Below are 21,059 nucleotides of genomic sequence, written 5' to 3'. Positions count from 1 at the left end.
AGGTTGCTAGTGCTTTGTATTTCTATCCCAAAAGTCTGTGAAGTCAAACTGTGGGCGACGGGCGCAATAGCCGAGTGGTTAAAGCGTTGGACTGTCAGTCTGAGGGTCCCGGGTTCGAATCACGGTGACGGCACCTGGTGGGTAAAGGGTGGAGATTTTTACAATCTCCCAGGTCAACATCATGTGCAGACCTGCTAGTGCCTGAACCCCCTTCGTGTGTATACGCAAGCAGAAGATAAAATATGCACATTAAAGATCCTGTAATCCATGTCAGCGTTCGGTGGGATATGGAAACAAGAACATACCCAGCATGCACACCCCCGAAAACGGAGTATGGCTGCCTACATGGCGGGGTAAACGTAAAAAGCCCACTCGTGTGCATACGAGTGAACGCAGAAGAAGAAACTGTGGGCAGTGCCAGATGGGTAAAGTGTGGAGACATTTTTTTTATTTCCTTGGTCAGCTTTTGAACAGATTTTCTGGTGCCTGAACCGCTTTCATACATGTGCACATGCAGATGATCCAGTAAGATGTATTGAAAATGCTCTTAACTCTCTCCAAATGAGCAAACAGAAGAGGCGATGATGATAGTGTTTCATCACTGCTGACGTGATTGAAATGTTACATGCGGAATGTTCTCACTTTGAAGAGGTGGCTGAAGACAAAGAACGCTGCTTCTTTGGGGGAAAGGACTCCATGGGGGACAGGTCTCTATGGGGGAAAGGGCTCTTTAGGGGACAGGTCTCTATGGGGGACAGGTCTCTATGAGGAACAGGTCTCTAATGGGGAAAGGACTCTTTGGGGGACAGGTCTCTAAGGGGGAAAGGACTCTATGGGGGACAGGTCTCTATCGGGGAAAGGACTCTTTAGGGGACAGGTCTCTATGGGGGACAGGTCTCTATGGGAGAAAGGACTCTATGGGAGAAAGGACTCTATGGGGGACAGGTCTCTATCGGGGAAAGGACTCTTTAGGGGACAGGTCTCTATGGGGGACAGGTCTCTGGGGGGACAGGTCTCTATGGGAGAAAGGACTCTATGGGGGGACAGGTCTCTATGGGGGACAGGTCTCTAAGTGGAAAAGGACTCTATGGGGGAAAGGACTCTGTGGGGGACAGGTCTCTATGGGAGAAAGGACTCTATGGGAGAAAGGACTCTATGGGAGAAAGGACTCTATGGGGGGACAGGTCTCTATGGGGGACAGGTCTCTAAGTGGAAAAGGACTCTATCGGGGGACAGGTCTCTATGGGAGAAAGGACTCTATGGGAGAAAGGACTCTATGGGGGACAGGTCTCTATGGGGGAAAGGACTCTGTGGGGGACAGGTCTCTATGGGAGAAAGGACTCTATGGGAGAAAGGACTCTATGGGGGACAGGTCTCTATGGGGGAAAGGACTCTATGGGGGACAGGTCTCTATGGGAGAAAGGACTCTATGGGAGAAAGGACTCTATGGGGGACAGGTCTCTATGGGGGAAAGGACTCTGTGGGGGACAGGTCTCTATGGGGGAAAGGACTCTATGGGAGACAGGTCTCTATGGGGGACAGGTCTCTATGGGGGACAGGTCTCTAAGTGGAAAAGGACTCTATGGGGGGACAGGTCTCTATGGGAGAAAGGACTCTATGGGGGACAGGTCTCTATGGGGGAAAGGACTCTATGGGGGACAGGTCTCTATGGGCAAAAGGAGGGAAGAAAATTGGTCATCCGGAATGAGTCAAGCATGGCAACATTTAGTGTTAAGAGAGCATGAACACACTCCTCATGCAGTACATCCAGAATGGTGTATGAGTGCCCAAGTTGGTTGTTGGGTGATATAGATGTCAGTTCGAAGAAGTGATCAAGTGCAGGAGTTCTTCTTCATGGATTGAAAAGAACATGATGATTAATTTGACTGCCCATCATGATCACCGTTCTTTTAAAGATGATTAATGATTTCAAAAGTACAGAGCTTTATATGATGAGGTATATGTCTGTGTTTAAGCATTCCACTTCAGCAGGAGAACTGAATAACCTCTTGGTAGTGATTTAGCAGTGAAGCCTCGTGAAAAAGGGAGTGAGGGAGAAACAAGCTTGTCTCATCAGGATTTTTAACTGAACTATAAATAATTTGGATCACCCATTTCATGTGTGTATAGGGCTGTTTCATCAGGTGCCTGGATCTTTATATGTGGTTTTTATTTCCTTTCTCTCTCTCTCTCTCTCTCTCTCTCTCTCTCTCTCTCTCTCTCTCTCTCTCTCTCTCATCAGGTGTGATTGAACTGGCTGCAGACGTTGTGGGCAAACAACAGAACGTGAAGATGCTTCTGTCCAGCAATGACCCAGTGAGTCACTTTCTGTGAACCTCTCTGGTCAACAGTCCTTCAGCTTTCATCTTGCATTTAGAGGTTTCTCAGTAACCCCTTCTCCGCACTCACATTCTTTGTTATTTAACTGATTGCTTTTTAGACTGTCTAGTTTTCTCTTGTCTATGCCTTATGTTGTTATGCAGCAAATCATTGTAGTCTGCTCTAACTGTCACTATATGTTTTGTTGAGTTACACTGCTGACCAGGCATCTGCCTAGCAGATGTGGTGCAGCGTATATGGATTAGTCCGAACACAGTGATGCTTTCTTGTGAAACTGAACTGAATGGAACTCTGGTGTATACTGAAGTATTTCTTTGTCTTCTTCTTCTTTTTTTTTTTTAATATATTTTTTAACCAGATGATTGAACTCTCATTGTTATTTGATGGGTGCGGTGGTCAAATGGTTAGCGTGCTGGATTATCACCGTGTTTCCTCAGTTCGATTCCCTGTCACACCTGGTTGGTTAAGGGTGGAGATTTTTCCAGTCTCCCAGGTCAATATTTGAGCAGACTGCATGCAAAAGGTCGAAAATGCACGTTAAAGATCCTGTAATCCATGTTGGCATTTGGTAGGTTGTGGAAACGACAACAACATACCTAGCATGAACACCCCAGTAGACAGAGTATGACTGCCTACATGGCGGGGTAAATAAAGGAAATGGTCATACACGTGAAATGTTACAAGTCTCTGTGAGAGAGTGTGTGTGTGTGTATGACTGAAAACTGATTGAATGATGCAGAAAACAAATGCTTAGTGCCCAATGGCAGCTGTTAGTCGGCTCTGTTCAGGTAGGCAGCCAGTTGTGCAAATAACTCCATGCTTTTAAAGTGCTTGGAGCTTGGTCTCTGACTGAGGAAAAGTGCTGTATAAGTATCCACATCATAATCATGATATAGCCAGTTGTTCTGGAGTCCTGTTTTCTGGCTTTGTTGTATAACCTAGTTTTCTGATTGTTATTTTCATTTCTGAACTTTGATATTTGATTTTTTTTGGTTTTATTAAAGTTGTGTTTCATTCCTTGTTGATTTCAATCTTCTCACCGTGTTCTGTTACCAGATCTATTCAGAGATTTGTAACCGGCACTTTTCCAGCGTCTTCCCATTCCTCAGTGCCAAGGCCAAAGAGCTGCAAGCTATTTATGAGGTAAGGATTTTGATACACTTGTTTCGTTTTTTTTCCTTATTTCTTTTGTTATTTGTCTTTGTATTTGATACATTCATTTATTTCTGGGGAATTTTTTTGTGTGTGTCCAAGCAGTGGTCTGATGTCAGTCTCAGCTCTTAATCTTCTTTAAAATTTTTTTTTTTTTTTTTTTTACTGTTTAGCTGTGCAAAAATAGAATAAAGAAACAAAGTTACTAATCCTTTGCAGAATTCCAGCATATTTTCCAGTGAATGTAAACCCAGTTTGAGAATTTTCTGACAGTGGGATTTTTTGAGAATGAGTTTTTTTATTTTCATTTTTTAATTAAAGGTCAAAAGGCAGCTTGGCATTTGGGATTTATCAGAATTATCATCGTTGTTATCTTCTTCTTCCTTTATACAACCAACATCATTATATTGATGATTCTGTTTTAGTTTGGGGAGGTTGCTGAGGATTGCGCTGTTGTGAGGATTGGAAAAAAAAAAAAATTAATTTTTGCGACCTGGCCAGCCAGTGTACGTTCAGCGTGCACTGACATGATGCCAAGCCTCTGCATCAGCTGTGAGCGGGGAGGCGGGGGTTGGGGGGGGGTGATTTTGGGGTGTATGGGTGGTTAGGAGGAGGGTGAGTGAGAGGAGGGGGGGAATGGGGGTTGTTGGGGGGGGATTCACTTTTAGAGATGAGAGGCCAGTCTGGACTTGAAGCAGTCCAGTGACTCGGCTGTCACAACTTCCTGAGGCAGCTTGTTCCATTCTGGTATGGTCCTCGGGAAGAATGCCATCTGCCTGTACAGTGTTGTGCAGGAGGGAATGTCGTAGCTCAGGCTGTTGTTCATTCTACAGCTCAGCCTGCTCTTAGATGGCTTGGGCAGGTACTTGGAGTTGATGGAGATGATACCATGGTGGAATTTGTAGAACATCTCCAAGCGGGCTTTCTTGCGGCGCTGTTGTAGGGGAGGCCAGTTGAGTGAATCGAGGATGGAGTCCATGCATGATGTTTGGCGGTGGCGATTTGAGACCCATCTTGCTGCTCTTCATTGGATATGTTGGTTATTGTATGGTGTTTGGAGACATTTCTAACTTTACTCCTGTTTTTTTTTGTTTTGGTTGTCACAGCAGAATCGATATGAGATACTGGATTTTCTGATCCAGTGTTTGTGTTTGTTTTGCAGAAAAAGAACAGTTTGAAGACTGTAGGAGACATGAAAACCTTTGTGAACCAGGACTTGGGTCGCTTGAAACATCAGCAGGCAGCACTGTCACACCGTGAGTTGGTTTTTTTGCGGGGGGTTTTTGTTTGGTTTTTTTGTTGTTGTTTTTTTTCTCAAGGCCTGACTAAGCGCGTTGGGTTTACACTGCTGGTCAGGCATCTGCTTGGCAAATGTGGTGTAGCGTATATGGATTTGTCCGAACGCAGTGACGCCTCCTTGAGCTACTGAAACTGAAACTGAAATCTTCACCAGTTCCATTCAGACTTCTCTGAAAACATGGGTGTTCTTGGTGTTCTTCATGATCAGACATAAATATTTTACTGTTACTTCTTGAGAGAGAATAAAATCATTTTCTTTCCTTTTTTTTTCTTTTTTTTTTTATAGTACAACATTAATTCACTCATACTACATGATCTGTAAGCAATCATGTTTTTGTTTTTGTTTTTTTTAAATGATGACAGAAGAATCTCAAGAAATTTGGCCACATGATTGTTCAGAAATAGAATAAGCACAGCATGAAAGTTTTAATGCTCTTACCTCTATGATACTTTATTTGTGGCAAGAGGTAAAAAAAAGAAAAGAAAAGAAAGAAAAAAAAATTTCATGATATAAAAAATTTGAGGTTGGTTGAGAAAATGAATATGTAAGCAAAGTCTACACTGTTCATGAAAAAAGGACTGTTTTCCACAAAAAATCACTCTGAAAACCCCATTAAAGTGGAAATGAAGAATGAATGAGAGCTTCTACAAATTACAAGTGAACTTACATCAACTATGGTCTGTCATGCTTAGTAACTGGGTATTGGTGGAGTAGAGAAAAACAAATTAAACAAATCCTTCCTCTGTTTAAACAACCATTGGGTGTGTGGAGTGTTGGCCTAACGGTAACGCATCTGCCTAAGAAGCAAGAGAATCTGAGCGCACTGGTTCAAACCCCACATGAGCCAGTATTTTTTTCCCCCTCTGCTATTCCTTTGAGTGGTTGTCTGGATGCTAGTCCTTTGGATGAGACGATAAACCAAGGTCCCGTGTGCAGCCTGCGCTGAAAAGCACCCATGGCAACAAAACGGTTCCGTGACAAAATTCTATAGAAAAATCCACTTTGATAACAAAACAAATACACCTGCAGGCAGAAGAGATTCAGATTCAGATTCAGATTATTTATTCATTTATAGGCCTAGGCCCCTTATGAAGGGGTAAGTGACAATATAAGTAATAACAAACAAAATGAAAATATATAACCAACCATTATAAGTACACATATTACATAAACGCTGCAATGAAGTACAACATCTTAAGATGTCACGATATCCCGAAATTTAAATGCCTGGTGTAAAAACAATGCCAGATTCCATATATCAGCAAGTCTCGTGGATGACAATAATAAACTCAATTTGAATAAACATGGCTGTCGATAGTACTTAGGTGGTATATATTTTTCTCTAATTCTACAAAGAGCTGGACAACGAAAAACAAAATGTACCTCGTCTTCTTTGTCTTCTTTACATAGTGGGCAAATTAAATCATTGTCAGTAAAATCTCTGTATCTATAGTAATGTGTAGCTAAATCTGACACACCTAACCTAAATCTTGTTGTTACATACTTCAAATACATGTCCATGTTACATACCAAGTTCTGTTTAACATCATGTGTATGTCCAAAAGTTCTATACAAACTAAATCTTTCACTATTTTGAATATGGTAATTCCAGTGCAGGCAGAAGAGAGAGAGAGAGAGAAAAGAGAAAGATGGTTTTCTGTTGTAGTGATGTGCTCTCCTTGAGGAGAGCAGCACTAATTTCATGCAGAGAAATGTGTTGTTGTTATGAAAGACTAATACAAAACAATTTTAATATATTCATATATGTAGATGTGTGGTGGGGGTGGGTGGGGGGTATGGGCCTATGTGCGTATGTGTGTGTGCTTGTATAAGTAAGTCTGAAATTCCAGATATATGTTGAAAGAATAGTACAGGTTTCAGAAACAGAAATAGGAATATTGTGATTGATTGAAACTGAATTGTTCGATGCCGCTTCCTTGGCACAAAAATCGGCCATTTCGTTGCCACGAAGATTAGAATGTCCAGGAACCCACAAGAGTGAAATGTCGGAGCCTCGCATAATTAACAGTTCTTAGAAAACTCAAAAAAGAAGCTCTGGTGGGATCTCTCTCTTCCAGCAAGAAAAGGCACTAACCCCCCAGGATCAATTTCCACAAGAAACTTGACACACAGGCTAAGAACTTATGCATGGTTATGCAGATTTTTGAAACCGTCACCACTATGTATTTGTGGTAAGACCCTTGACATCCCACATTTTTTGCTTGAATGTCCAGATACACATTTACATTTCAAACCCCTTCATGATATGATTACATCCTTTAATCTTCCATTAGCCATGTCCAGCGTTTTTCACCCCAGCAAAGAAAATGGTTGGTCTCTGACAAAAACCGCAGTTGACCTAATTAAAAGCCATCCAATTGGTCGGTTTTTCTAATTTGTTTCATCCCCCTTCTGCTGCAGAGGTTCCCCTCTGTTTTATTTAATCCAAAGTAGTGTTTCGTTTTGGGTGATAGCGTCAGATTTACTTGTAGAGCAAAGTTCCCATTATTCTAATTAGTGGAACTGTTCGACCCTAACATGTAATATGTCGTCTTGATTACATTACGAAACCTTAATTTGATGAGAAAGAGTGAGAGACAGTGTGAGTGTGTGTGTGTGTGTGTGTGTGTGTGTGTGTGTGTGTGAGTGAGTGGGCAGGGGAATGAGGTAGGGGAATTATAATGGGCGTTTGTGTGCATGCATGGATGTATGTAGAGAGAGGGTGGGGGAGAAACGTATGTGAGTATGTGGGTGCGTTAGAATATTTTTTGGAGATAATGATATTAATGAAATTTGGTACCTTGATTTGTTAAATATGTTTTGTTTTGTTTTGTTTTTTTTGTTTTTTTTATAAATCATACCTTCCTCAAATCAGAATTTCCTTGTGTTGCTCAGCTAATATTTTATTCAAATGGTTGCGAAAATGTCAGTACAACAAACAGTTAATCTGACAAAAAATGGTTTCAGTCAGTCAGTATAAGTAAGTGTGTGTGTGTGTGTGTGTGTGTGTGTGTGTGTGTGTGCCGTGGAAGCTGTGATACGTAGCCTCGGAATGAGTGTGGGGGGGAGGGGGGGCATGGGGGTGGTGGTGCAGGGTAATTTGGGAGATGGTGTGTATGTGTGTGTATCGGGGCTCGTGTACATTTATGTGTATTTGTTTGTGCTTTCATATCTGTGAACTGCATGTTTGTTGCATATCTGTTATGTATGTGTGTGTGTGTATGTGTGTCTGCATGTTTTACATTTATTATTTATCGTCATTATTGTCTTTTTATTTTATTTTTATTTATTATTATTATTATTATTATTGTCATTATCATTATTATTATCATCATTTTTTTTTCTCAAGGCCTGACTAAGCGCATTGGGTTATGCTGCTGTTCAGGCTGCTGGTCAGGCATCTGCTTGGCAGATGTGGTGTAGCGTATATGGATTTGTCTGAACACAGTGATGCCTCCTTGAGCTACTACTGATGCTGTCCACCACCAGTCACCCTCCCTCCCCATTCCCACTGCCTGTGTCACTTATCACACGTACTGTCTCTCCACCTCCACACCCCACCCCACCCCCATCCCCTCCCCACTTCGCTCTCATCACTTTCACTGTCCAGCACACTTTGACCTCCTTTTGATGGACGAAAATAATTGTCTCTTCTATATCCGATCCTAGTTAGAGCCCTCCGTTTGAATCACAGAATCTGACTTTCCCATCTCTTTCAAGAACAACTGTTTTGGAGCTTGAGACTTCACTGCTGCCACACATATGCTTGCAATCAGTTGAGGTTGGTATGAAAATAGTTCGAAAGATCAGATTCTAAGGATTGGCTGATTACAGTGGTTTAAGGTCACGCTTCTGTGTGCTAATTAGGCAAGACAGGGACCCACTCAGTATGGTCCATTCCACACCTGCATGTGGTGTGGACATTTTTTTTAAGGTTTGGAGCACGACTGCAGTGTTCAGTGAGCAAGTATTGTGTGCAGAGGTAGCACAATCATAGTACTTGGCATGGAGTGAGTTCAGTAGCAGTAGAGGGTTTTCTTTCCTTTTTTTTTTTTCTTTTTTTTTGTTATGATTTAAATACCATTATTGAAGCTAATATGTTACTCATCTAATGGTTTAAATCATATTGCTTTTTATAGTTGCTTCACACCCTATGTTCTTCCAGACATCAGTGCGTGCGAACACATCATGAAGACGAAAACAAAAGATGATTTTGAAGCCTACATCAGAACAGAACACAGTGAGTATTTTTGTGACTCTGCACTGTGTTTAGTAATAAGTGAAGTGTATAACAATATCAACTTTTTTCTTTCTTTAATTTTTTTTTTTAATCAAGATAGATATGTTATTGACTTATTGTATGTTCTTTTCATTTCTACCTTGCATGTATTCAAGAGAAAGCATGAAAAATGATAATTTGTTACAACATATGCAACATTCTGTTTTTGAACATGTACATCATTAGTTTTTTAGAAATATTATTATCTTTTTTTGGCCAGTCATTTTTTTTCAATTATCCTATTATTTCTTCTTCTTCTTAATGTTATTGTTGTTGTTATTATCATTATTGACATTATTGGTTTTTATCTAATGTGGTATGTGATAACATACATTTTTATAAATTTTGTTCATTCTTTTTAGATGGTATTTTTGGTGACAGAAGTTTAATGTAGTCTTGCCTTTTCTACTTATTATGTCTTACAAATAAATGGGGAATGATAAACAAACATCTTTCTGAACTGACATCATGATCACTCACACTGATGTCTGATGAGAGCATGAACATGTGCAGATGTGCAGAACAGAAACATCAGGGAGGAATAACAGATTTTAATCTCCCAGGTCAACATATGTGCAGACCTGCTAGTGCCTGAACCCCCTTCGTGTGTATATGCAAGCAGAAGATCAATTACGCACGTTAAAGATCCTGTAATCCATGTCAGCGTTCGGTGGGTTATGGAAACAAGAACATACCCAGCATGCACACCCCCGAAAATGGAGTATGGCTGCCTACATGGTGGGGTAAAAACGGTCATACACGTAAAAGCCCACTCGTGTGCATACAAGTGAACGCAGAAGAAGAAGAAGATGGAATAGTGGTACCAGAATACAGGCAGTCTTTTTCCATGGGAGGAGGGTAGGGTTGTGTGGTTATTTATATTTTTTTTTGTATTTGTTGTTGACCTTGAAAAAAAAAAAAATGTTGTCATGATAACCACTGACTTGGTTGTAAGCAGTTATTGTTGTCATTATTATTATGATTTTTATTTCTTGCAATCTCTTTTTTTTTCCCCCCAACTTTTCTTTATGCAGTTCAAATGCCCAACTTGGTACACAGTTGATCGCATTAAATTGATCTGGTTCTGAATGTTGTGGTATGAGAATGAAAAGACGAGACAGAGCGTAAACCTGACAAAATGGCGTCGAGAGCCTTGGTCAAAGGAATGGTTCAGCGCTTGTAGCTTTTAGAGGCGTTTGATTGGCTATGAGTGGACCGGGCAAGACGGGTCGTCTTTTCACTGTTAGCTGCGCAAAATTTGGCCAAGCAGAGCAGACCGATAGGCCTAGTTTGCATCAGTTTGACATGGTAAATATATGTATCACCAAACATGGAGTATCATACAAACTCCTCCTTTTCATCTGACTTCACTTTGCAGGTTTGCTGGAAGGAACAGACACAAGGGAATGTATCACCTACATTGAGGACTCTTTGTACAGACAGGTTTGTTGTGTCTGTTGGTTCGCTTGTCTAGTTTTTATTGATTTGAATTTGAATGAATACTGTGCAGTGTGATCATTTTGCTGCAATATCTCTTATTCATTTGTTTGTACTGCGTACGTGTGTGTTTAACACACTGAAACAAACGCACATGCTTTACATGTTTAAGATAGGTTGCGGTGAATACCCTACATGTCAGCTAATGAATATTGTGGAACACTTTATAATGAGAAAACAGGATCATGCGTGGACTGAAAGACTTGAGTCAATGGATGCTATGCAAGGATAACTTGCACCAAGAGTTTGTTAAGTAGCAGTGGTATTAGAATTATAGCAATAATGGATATACTTTCTTTCTTTTTTTTTTTTTCTTTTTTTTTCTTCTTTTTTTTTTTTTGCTGCCCCCGTCATCTACAACATTTCAGTGACATTAATTTACTCCCACATAATATGGGGCTGTTTTTTTATATTGATGAGTACCCCTGAAAACGGAGTATGGCTGCCTACATGGTGGGGTAAAAACGGTCATACAAGTAAAAGCCCACTCATGTACATACAAGTGAATGTGGGAGTTGCAGCCCACTACTGACAACAACAACAACAACAACAAAAATGATGAGTAATAAATATTCTGTATTTATAAATCACTAAAAATGATAGAATACTGATCACCTGTCATGACAGTTGGCCAGACTGGTGAAATGTTGAATGAACTGTCCATGCATGTCGTATGCACTAGTAATGCTAGTAACATCAAAAGAACAGCGGTGCTCTTGCCTTATTTTTGACTCACTTGTGTAAACAAAGTGAGTTTATGTTTTAACCCGGTGTTCGGTTGTCTGTGTGTGTGTGTCTGTGTGTCCGTGGTAAACTTTAACATTGACATTTTCTTTGCAAATACTTTGTCAGTTGACACCAAATTAGGCATAAAAATAGGAAAAATTCAGTTCTTTCCAGTCATCTTGTTTAAAACAATATCGCACCTCTGGGATGGGCGCAAAAAATAAAAAAAATGAAGCCTAATTATATGCAAACTGCATTTACTGTTATATTTATGTTTTTTGTATTCTCTAAACTTGGCACTTTGATCTGATATTCTGACCCAACAACAAGAGCAGTCATTATTATCATTTTATGTTCAAACAGGAACTTCTTTTGCTAAGCATGGAAGTTTTATTTATTTTGCAAATGTTTTTGGTGCAGATAGTAAAAAAGGGAAATTACTCTGTGATTAATGCTAGGGGACTTAATTTGCTTTAAACTGATCTTTCTCATCTTAAACATTACATTTTGAAATTATAGTCAATACATAAAAAGCTTGGATTTTTTTTAAAGTGTATCACAAGTGGGTCTTGAAGGCCTTGCCTCTCTTGTTCAAATAAGGAATGATTGGTACCTGTGGAAATGGAATGCTTTTCCCTTGCGAAGAAGGATCTTTTATTCTCATTGAGAATAAGACAACACATGTTTGATACATAATGAGAAACAGCATTTGACATTGAATGAAGTCAAGACCGCTAGTAATGACAATGAATAATGAATGATAGGGTGCACAGGTATTTCACTGTCATGTTTCATTTTGTGTTTCATTGTTGTATTTCATTTTGTGTTCCATCATTGTGCTTCACTGTTGTGTTTCATTATTGTGTCTCATTGATGTGTTTCATTGATGTGTTTCATTGATGTGTTTCATTGTTGTGTCTCATTGATGTGTTTCATTGTTGTGTTTCATTGATGTGTTTCATTATTGTGTTTCATTGATGTGTTTCATTGATGTGTTTCATTGATGTGTTTCATTATTGTGTTTCATTGATGTGTTTCATTGTTGTGTTTCATTGATGTGTTTCATTATTGTGTTTCATTGTTGTGTTTCATTGATGTGTTTCATTGATGTGTTTCATTGATGTGTTTCATTGTTGTGTCTCATTGTTGTGCTTCACTGTTGTGTTTCATTGTTGTGCTTCACTGTTGTGTTTCATTGTTGTGTTTCATTGATGTGTTTCATTGTTGTGTTTCATCGTTGTGTTTCATTGATGTGTTTCATTGTTGTGTCTCATTGTTGTGCTTCATTGTTGTGTTTCATTGTTGTGCTTCACTGTTGTGCTTCATTGTTGTGTTTCATTGTTGTGCTTCATTGTTGTGTTTCATTATTGTGCTTCATTGTTGTGTTTCATTATTGTGCTTCATTGTTGTGTTTCATTATTGTGCTTCACTGTTGTGTTTCATTATTGTGTCTCATTGATGTGTTTCATTATTGTGTCTTATTGATGTGTTTCATTATTGTGTCTCATTGATGTGTTTCATTATTGTGTCTCATTGATGTGTTTCATTGATGTGTTTCATTGTTGTGTTTCATTGTTGTGTTTCATTGATACCTTTCACTATTTTTCATTGTTGTGTTGTGTTTCACTTCTTGTTGTGTTTCACTGTTTCACTTCTTGTTGTGTTTCACTGTTGTGTTTCAGGCTCCGTTTCACAGCAGTCTGCGCCTGTTGTGTCTCTTGTCCCTGACGCAGGATGGACTGACCCCCAGAGATTACAAGACGCTGAAGGCAGACTTTCTGCACGTGAGCAGCAATGATGTTGTTGTTTTGTTTTTTTTTGTTTTTTTTTAAGTACTCTGATTGCTGTCCTTGCTATCTTTGTGGTTGCTGACCTGTCCAGAAATGAACTTGTCATGTAGGGTGTTATCCCCCTTGTGGGATAACCCATTGCGCTTGTCAGGCCTTCAGTTCATGCATATAAATGTATTTGTGTACCTGTCAGAGGACAACTCTTTTCAGTGTGCCAGTTGAGTGCTGCACACGGGATCTCACTTTATCATCATATCGGAATGACTTCTTCTTCTTCTTCTGCGTTCACTCGTATGCACACGAGTGGGCTTTTACGTGTATGACCGTTTTTACCCCGCCATGTAGGCAGCCATACTTCGTTTTCAGGGGTGTGCATGCTGGGTATGTTCTTGTTTCCATAACCCACCGAATGCTGACATGGATTACAGGATCTTTAACATGTGTATTTGATCTTCTGCTTGCATTTTTACACGAAGGGGGTTCAGGCACTAGCAGGTCTGCACATATGTTGACCTGGGAGATCATAAAAATCTCCACCCTTTACCCACCAGGCACCGTCACCCTGATTTGAACCCGGGACCCTCAGATTGACAGTCCAACGCTTTAACCACTCGGCTATTGCACCCATCATCGGAATGACTAGAAGCTGAGTTTGATTTTCCAGTGAGAGGGTGAGGCTGGGATTTGAACCCACACCCTTATGGACACTGTATTGGCAGAAAAGTGTCTTAAACCAGTTTGCCATCTTTCTTGTTGTGACATAGAATAACAACACAACACAACTCAAGACTTGGATTCGAACCCAGACCCTCACAGACACTGTATTGGCAGAAAAGCATCTTAACCATTTTGCCACCTTTCTTATTGTGACATAGAATAACAACACAACTCAAGACTTGGATTCGAACCCAGACCCTCACGGACACTGTATTGGCAGAAAAGCATCTTAACCATTTTGCCACCTTTCTTGTTGTGACAGAGTAAAACACAACACAACACAGCACAACACTATACAATCTCTGTGTGCAGAGACACAGATTCGAATACCTGGTGACATTCATTCTTTGTGCACAGAGCCACGGGTTTGAACACCTGGCGACATTCTTCCACCTGAAGAAGGTGGGCATGATGGTGGAGCAGGAGGCCAGTTCCAAAGTGGCGGCTGTCAAACTTCGCCGCTCCCAGTTCAAACAGCTCTCCACCAAGCTCAGCCTGGTAGGTGTGACAGTGGCCTAGCGGTAATTGTGCTCGACTAGGAAGTGAGCATCCGCAGGTTTGAGTCCAATATACGGACCATGATTTTTTTTTATTCCTACCTTCCCCCCTCCTCTCCTCTTACATCCCTGTTTTCTCAATCCGTACATTGCTTCAGGAGTTAATTTTCTTTACCAGTCTTCCATCCTTCATTTGATTTGTGTTTGGCAGTCTGCTCAAATTTTAGCATTGAAAATGTTGGTTGGCAGTCATTGATCAAATTTTAGCATTGAAAATGTAGATTGGCAGTCTTTGTCTAATTTTTAGCATTGAAGATGTTGGTTGGCAGTTTTTGTTTGAATTTTAGCATTGAAAATGTTGGTTGGCTTGTCTTTGTTCAAATTTTAGCATTGAAAATGTTGATTGGCAGTCTTTGTTTCATTTTTTGCACTGAAAATGTTGCTTGGCAGTCTTTGTTAAAATTTCAGCATTGAAAATGTTGCTTGGCAGTCTTTGTTTCGATTTTAGCATTGAAAATGTTGAAGAATCTGAGGTACATGGTGGAGGACGTTTTCATGGACAGCAACATTGACAAGGAAGTGTATGATTTGGATCATAGCCCAAATTACAGTAATTGTGATGCAAAGCATGACTAAACTTCTTCTTCTTCTTCCTCTGTGTTCGTGGGCTGCAATCCCCACGTTCACTTGTATGCACACGAGTGGGCTTTTACGTGTATGACCGTTTTTATCCCGCCATGTAGGCAGCCATACTCCGTTTTCGGGGTTGTGCATGCTGGGTATGTTCTTGTTTCCATAACCCACCGAACGCTGACGTAGATTACAGGATCTTTAACGTGCGTATTTGATCTTCTGCTTGCATATACACACGAAGGGGGTTCAGGCACTAGCAGGTCTGCACATATGTTGACCTGGGAGATCATAAAAATCTCCACCCTTCACCCACCAGACGCTGTCACCGTGATTCGAACCCGGGACCCTCAGATTGACAGTCCAACGCTTTAACCACTCGGCTATTGCGCCCGTCACATGACTAAACTAAACCTTAATCTGTCTCCTGTCACCTTGCCCAGTTTTAGGCCAGCCTGCTGACAAATAAAATCACAGTGCTGCTATTTGTCTCACAGCCCGTTTTCAAAACAGCCTAGAAAGTTATAGACAGCCTCAGGCCAGGAGTGCTCCTGACCTGAACAGGTTAACACTCAGTGATCTCAAAGTGTTGCACCATGGTCAACCTTCACAGGTGTGAATCTGGTGTGTTCTGTTTTCACTTTTGTGTTATTTATTTGGTTATGAGTCTTGGTTGGTGCATAGGCACCACACTCAAACAGGAAAGAGGGATAATGAAGACAGGTAAGTGAGAGAGGAAAAAGAGGTTGGAGAATTATCCAGCCAGTTAGCCGTCTCAGGTACTTCTAGTTTTTTCTTTTTTTAACCGATTTGTTTGATGATTAATATTATTCATTTATGATCGTTTTACTTCCTGCTTGGTTCAGGTGTGGCTTTTCTTTATGATGTCAGATCCCCAAGTCAGGAGAAGACGTCAACTTGAAAAATCCCACTGACATATCTTACGTGTTTGGCGGAGCCTACTCCCCTCTCACTGTCAAGATTGTGGAATATGTAAGTATCAGTTACCATCTTTTACATGGTCTGAGAATTGAGCAGTTGTTTCTTTTCTTTGTTTGTTTGTTGTTTTTTTCTGATACAAGCCTGAATCAGATTTCAGAAGCACTTACGTGGAGGACTTTTGTCTTTAACAAAACATAGATTGGGTTTTAGAGACAAAAATGTTGTGTGGGTTGGGGGTGAAATTTGAAAATAGATCAAATGCTTTTGATGGACACTATTTTGTCAATGATGGTGTTTTGTTAGTTTGTTTGGCGTTGTTTTCTTGGTTTTATTTTTGTTCTATTTCATGAAAACAGTTCATATATATGTGGTAGTTTTAAAACATCATCATTTGTTCTTGTTGTTGTTGTTTGGTGCATGCTGACAAGCACACACACATGTGTACATGTACATACACATGCATGCATTCATTAACTCGCGTCATGCAACATAAACATTTTCAGGAGAACATACATTTCATACATTGATTGTTGTTGCAGATTTTGCAGCATGACACACAGCAGTCCTTTGACGACATAGGCAAGATGATACCTGGCGGAATCGGGGCTGATGTCAAGTACAGGGCTGCCATCAAAGGAGCAGGTATACTGTCTGCCTGCAGTATGGAGTACAGACCATGTGTTCTGTACATGTTTTGGATGAGAAAAAGTCTTGGGAATTCTTTGTGTGACTGTCGCAGTGTAAAGTTTTGACTCGTGTTAGGAGTTTCTCCTGGAAGATTCCTGGAACATACGGATTCCGAACTAAAGTTATCAACATCCTGAAGGACATGTACTCCAACAACCACTGCTGTGTACATCACATTCCGCAGCAACATCAAAAAGGAGATCTCCACCAGAATCGGTCCCACAGCACAGACCTTCAGTGGACTGCAGAACATCTGGAAATCATCAGTCATGCAGCCAAATCAAATGTTCGCTCAGTCTTCCTATACACCTCAGAAACATGGAGGACAAACAAGAAAATTGAAAGCTGGCTTAGAGGCTTGAAGAACGGTTCTTCTTTGAATCATTAGAATTCACTGGGAACAACATGTGGCCAACAAATGAAGAGAGCAGATGCAGTCATCAGCAACATTGTGGATGAGGTGAAACAGAGGCCTTGGGGGTGGCTGGGCAAGGCCCTGGCAATGAATACAATCGTGCATCCTTACAGTGCCCTCAGATGGGCACTGCAAGGGAAAAGAACCAGAGGCAGACCATGAGGCACATGGAGAAGAAACACGAAAATGGAAATGAAAACAGCAAGGCAAGACTTGGAACAAAATCAGCCGGCTTGCTCAAGACAGAAATTACTGGAGAAGATTTGTCAGTGCATTTTTGCTCCAGCCAGAACAAAGTTTATGAATCCATTGACCACTGGGGAGTTTACACCCTTGGCAGGCTTCCGTGCCATCCTGATGTAGAAAAAATGCAGAAAGTAAACTGTTTTTCCTCCAGATAATGTGTGGACACATCCGGAAGTACTGTAGAAGCTGGTTCCCTTTCCTTGCAGTTTATGCATATGTAGGGCTGTGAAAACCATTTTAATGGGATGAATTTGCTTGGCACAGGTGTCAGTTAGCTGAGTAAGTAAGGGGTTGTCTTAATGTAAAGTTTAGACAAGTGTTAAGAGTTGTCTCGTAGTAAAGTTTTGACAGGCGTAGTATAATGTTCAGTCTAACTGGAGTGCTGCATAATCAGTAGAAATGTGTAATTATGTGTATATTGATATATGTGTACACACACACGCACACATGCACACACGCACATATATATATATAAATATATATATATATGTATATGTATAGTCATTCAGATAAGATGATAAACCGAGGTCCCGTGTGCAGCATGCACGCAAAATAACCCACGGCAACAAAAGGCTTGTCCCTGGCAAAATTCTGTAGAAAAATCCACTTCGATTGGAAAAACAAATAATACTGCACGCAGGAAAAAAAATTTAAAAAGGGTGGCGCTCTCAGTGTAGCGACGTGCACTCCCTAGGGAGAGCATCCCAAATTTCACACAGAGAAATCTGTTGTGACAAAAACAGAGAAATTCAATCAGCCGCCGTGGCGAAGTGGTTAGCGTCGCGGACTGACGGCTGGGAGGACGCGGGTTCAAATCCCAGCGGAGGTGGGCTTTTCAGCCTGTGGCCGGCTCCTACCCAGAGTTGAGTGTGCTGTGGGCTTAAATGGGGAGACTGGGACCACACAGTCGAGTGTCACCCACTTCAAGGATGCGTCTTTGGGTGTGTTGCTCTAATTACCTGACCAACACTGCAAGTGTCTGTATCTCTCGGGCCTGGTTAACGCCGGGATATCATTATGACAGGAAGCGTAGAGTACAGCCTTGTCACGCAGTCCCAAACCAAAATGGACCTCCATAGCAACATCATCATCATCATCGTCATCCTCCTCCATCATCATCAATATAAACAAGATAGTCTCAAAGTCTGTGGCCTTTCATGCCCTGCTCTCATGGTGACTTCAGTTTTGATACCCCTCCACTTCCGTGCTTGGGGTGAGTCCTGTCAATGTCGTCAGTGTCGGCAGATTTAGGGGGGCTGTTGTTTGAGGGACGTGGTGGTGGTCTCCACTCTGGGAGGGACGCTCACTCAGTCTGGCTCCGCGACTAAGCCATTATTGTCGTTATTAGGGGGCTTAGTAGGTGGTGTCCTAAGTACGTTAAATCAGAACAGGCACCACTGAACACCACCGAAGTGACTCAGCAGCAGTGCAGGGTCTCCTCTGGTGTGTGGCCTCCTCGCGACCTAACATCGAGTGTCCCCTGTGGACTGCCGACGCTGGAACTGCGACGGACGAACCCGGGTGTGGCTGTGTATGGGGGAATCTAAATGAGCGGCGTGGAAGTAATGCCACTGAAACGGTGCAAATGATGGGGCAGCAAAAAAACAAACAAACAAAAAAACAACAAAAAACAGAGAAATTTAAATGCAAATATGCATGATTATGTTTATATGGGAGGCCGGGTTTGTGTCTACAGAAATGTGACGGTTTTGTTTTCAGCGAAAACCTCATATTATCCGGCTACCAACAACTCCATGAAGACTGTGCTGGTGTGTTTTCTGGGTGGCTGCACATTTTCCGAGGTGGCTGCCTTACGCATGCTGGCACGGAGAGACAGTGAGATTTTTTTTTTTGTTGCTGATTGGTTTTCATAAGATAAAGTGAGGTATTGATTCCAGAATCAGTTTTTGGATATCAGTACTGCTAAACATGTTGAATTGATGAACTGAATTTCTTTACGGAAAACATTTATGTAAACGCTGTTGAGGAAAGCTTTAAACTTTCAATAAAATGATTAAAGATGTCTTTTAAGACATTTGTATCGCTAATACCATGGTGAAAACCATTATTCTGTACAGAGTTACAGCAGACAGATTGGTCATTTAAAACCGACAAGTTGGGTATTTACAATGTCAGCACACTAAAAAAAATCTGTGTGACAGTTTTCAGTTTCAGTAGCTCAAGGAGGCATTACTGCGTTCGGACAAATCCATATACGCTACACAACATCTGCCAAGCAGATGCCTGACCAGCAGCGTAACCCAACGTGCTTAGTCAAGCCTTGAGGACAGTGAGTGCACACTGGAGTTGTGACCCATGAATGCAGAAGGAAAAGTAGGCAATGTTGTTTTTATTCTTTCATGAATTTTTAAAGTAATTTTTTATGTATGAAATATTGATAGCAAAAAAAATATCAGCTAGAAAACCCAACCGATTTCATACAGATCATTACCAATCATTGCTGTGAACTGCTTTAAGAATGTGTCATTGTCCTTTCCCCAGACCTGCAGATCATCGTTGCCACGACAGCCTTGGTGACAGGCCACTCCCTTCTGGACCAGTTGTGTGAGAAGAAATCTGTGTGAAGGGCCCTTCACTGTGGTTTGCCGAGGTTCTTCCCAGCATCACCAGTACTTGTGACCAGACACTTAAACAGGATTCCTTCCTTCCTAACAATCCCTGAAGACCGCTGCTGCTCCAGCGTCAGAGTTCTTGCTGCATTCGGTTGTTGTGACTGTGACTGTGACTGCAGACAGTGGTGGCTTAATTAAACCAAGCTTTTCTGCTTCAGCCAAATTCACAACGTCATGAGTTCCATCTCAACATCTAGCTCACCACCCAGTTTAAGAAGAAAGGAATCCAAACAAACAAAACTAACCAAAATTGCAAACATATCGACATCCGCACTACACACCAAGCGATCGTTCAGTCTGAAAACTGAAGCAAGCTCTTCATCTGTGGTTGATGGTTTTTAGACTGGAGGAGATGAAAAAGATGACAGAGGATGCTATATACTGTGATAACATTTTGAATAGTGTCCAAGTCTGCGTGACTGAGCAACAAGTGGGATTCCTTGTTAGCTTGACATACGATTCATGTTTTTTTGGGGGTTTTTTGGAAAAAGCCCCAAACTTTCCAGATGCATTGTATTGGTGAAGACCATAAAGAGACTTGGGATGCTAATTGTTACTTTGTGTGTGCATGCTTGATTGTGTGTGTGTGTTAGGGAGGTGGTGCAGGGGGTGTGTGGGGGGGGGGGGCATGAATATGTGTCTGGTATGCATGTGTTATGAATGTGAAAATGCATGTTCGTTTACTCAAATATAATTCAAGCACTTTCGCTGGTTCATGACTTTCTTACACTTTGTTATTGAAATGTGAATTTGATTCATGATTTGTATGAATGACTGTACACACTGTGTAAAAAAAAAAAATTTTTAAAGTAAGGAAAAAAAGGCAATAGCTTCTTCCTGTCGCTTCTTCAGCCTGTGATGTGTGTGCAAACACATGCTCATATTCATTTATGTGTACTTGTGAAAGAGAGTGTGACTGACTTGCCATGTACATGAATAAAATCTTCATTATCATTATTTCTTTTCCATTCCAGTTTGGCAAATTGTGACTGATGTATTATTTACCAGTGTATAGTAAGTAACTGAATTATTAAATCATTCTACTACTTTAACCTTACTGTGGTTTGCAATCCTGAGAGATGAATATGCAATTATATATATATAGAGAGAGAGAGAGAGAGAGAGAGTCTGAAGTCTGAATGGTTTATTGTTTAGGCCTTCCTGCACGTGACAACAGGGGGGGGGGAGGGCTTCTGTGTTAACATCCA

At 41.0% G+C, this 21,059-nt stretch overlaps 1 protein-coding gene across 1 annotated transcript in view; it reads left to right on the top strand.

Annotated features, from left to right (window-relative positions):
* LOC143282462 (vacuolar protein sorting-associated protein 33B-like) overlaps nt 1-20,453 on the top strand; it is a 33,686-nt gene extending 13,233 nt beyond the window's left edge. The window contains exons 9-19 of the mRNA XM_076588107.1: nt 2,243-2,316; nt 3,397-3,483; nt 4,655-4,748; nt 8,958-9,032; nt 10,450-10,514; nt 12,977-13,078; nt 14,159-14,299; nt 15,820-15,921; nt 16,410-16,512; nt 18,938-19,054; nt 19,721-20,453. Coding sequence (XP_076444222.1) covers nt 2,243-2,316; nt 3,397-3,483; nt 4,655-4,748; nt 8,958-9,032; nt 10,450-10,514; nt 12,977-13,078; nt 14,159-14,299; nt 15,820-15,921; nt 16,410-16,512; nt 18,938-19,054; nt 19,721-19,803 — 1,043 coding nt within the window. The 3' untranslated portion in view covers nt 19,804-20,453. The remainder of the gene's footprint in view (nt 1-2,242; nt 2,317-3,396; nt 3,484-4,654; nt 4,749-8,957; nt 9,033-10,449; nt 10,515-12,976; nt 13,079-14,158; nt 14,300-15,819; nt 15,922-16,409; nt 16,513-18,937; nt 19,055-19,720) is intronic.
* The last annotated feature ends 606 nt before the right edge of the window (nt 20,454-21,059 follow it).

The sequence above is a fragment of the Babylonia areolata genome, chromosome 5, assembly GCF_041734735.1.
Source record: "Babylonia areolata isolate BAREFJ2019XMU chromosome 5, ASM4173473v1, whole genome shotgun sequence".
Taxonomy (NCBI): domain Eukaryota; kingdom Metazoa; phylum Mollusca; class Gastropoda; order Neogastropoda; family Buccinidae; genus Babylonia; species Babylonia areolata.
This window is presented reverse-complemented; position numbering and strand designations above follow the sequence as displayed.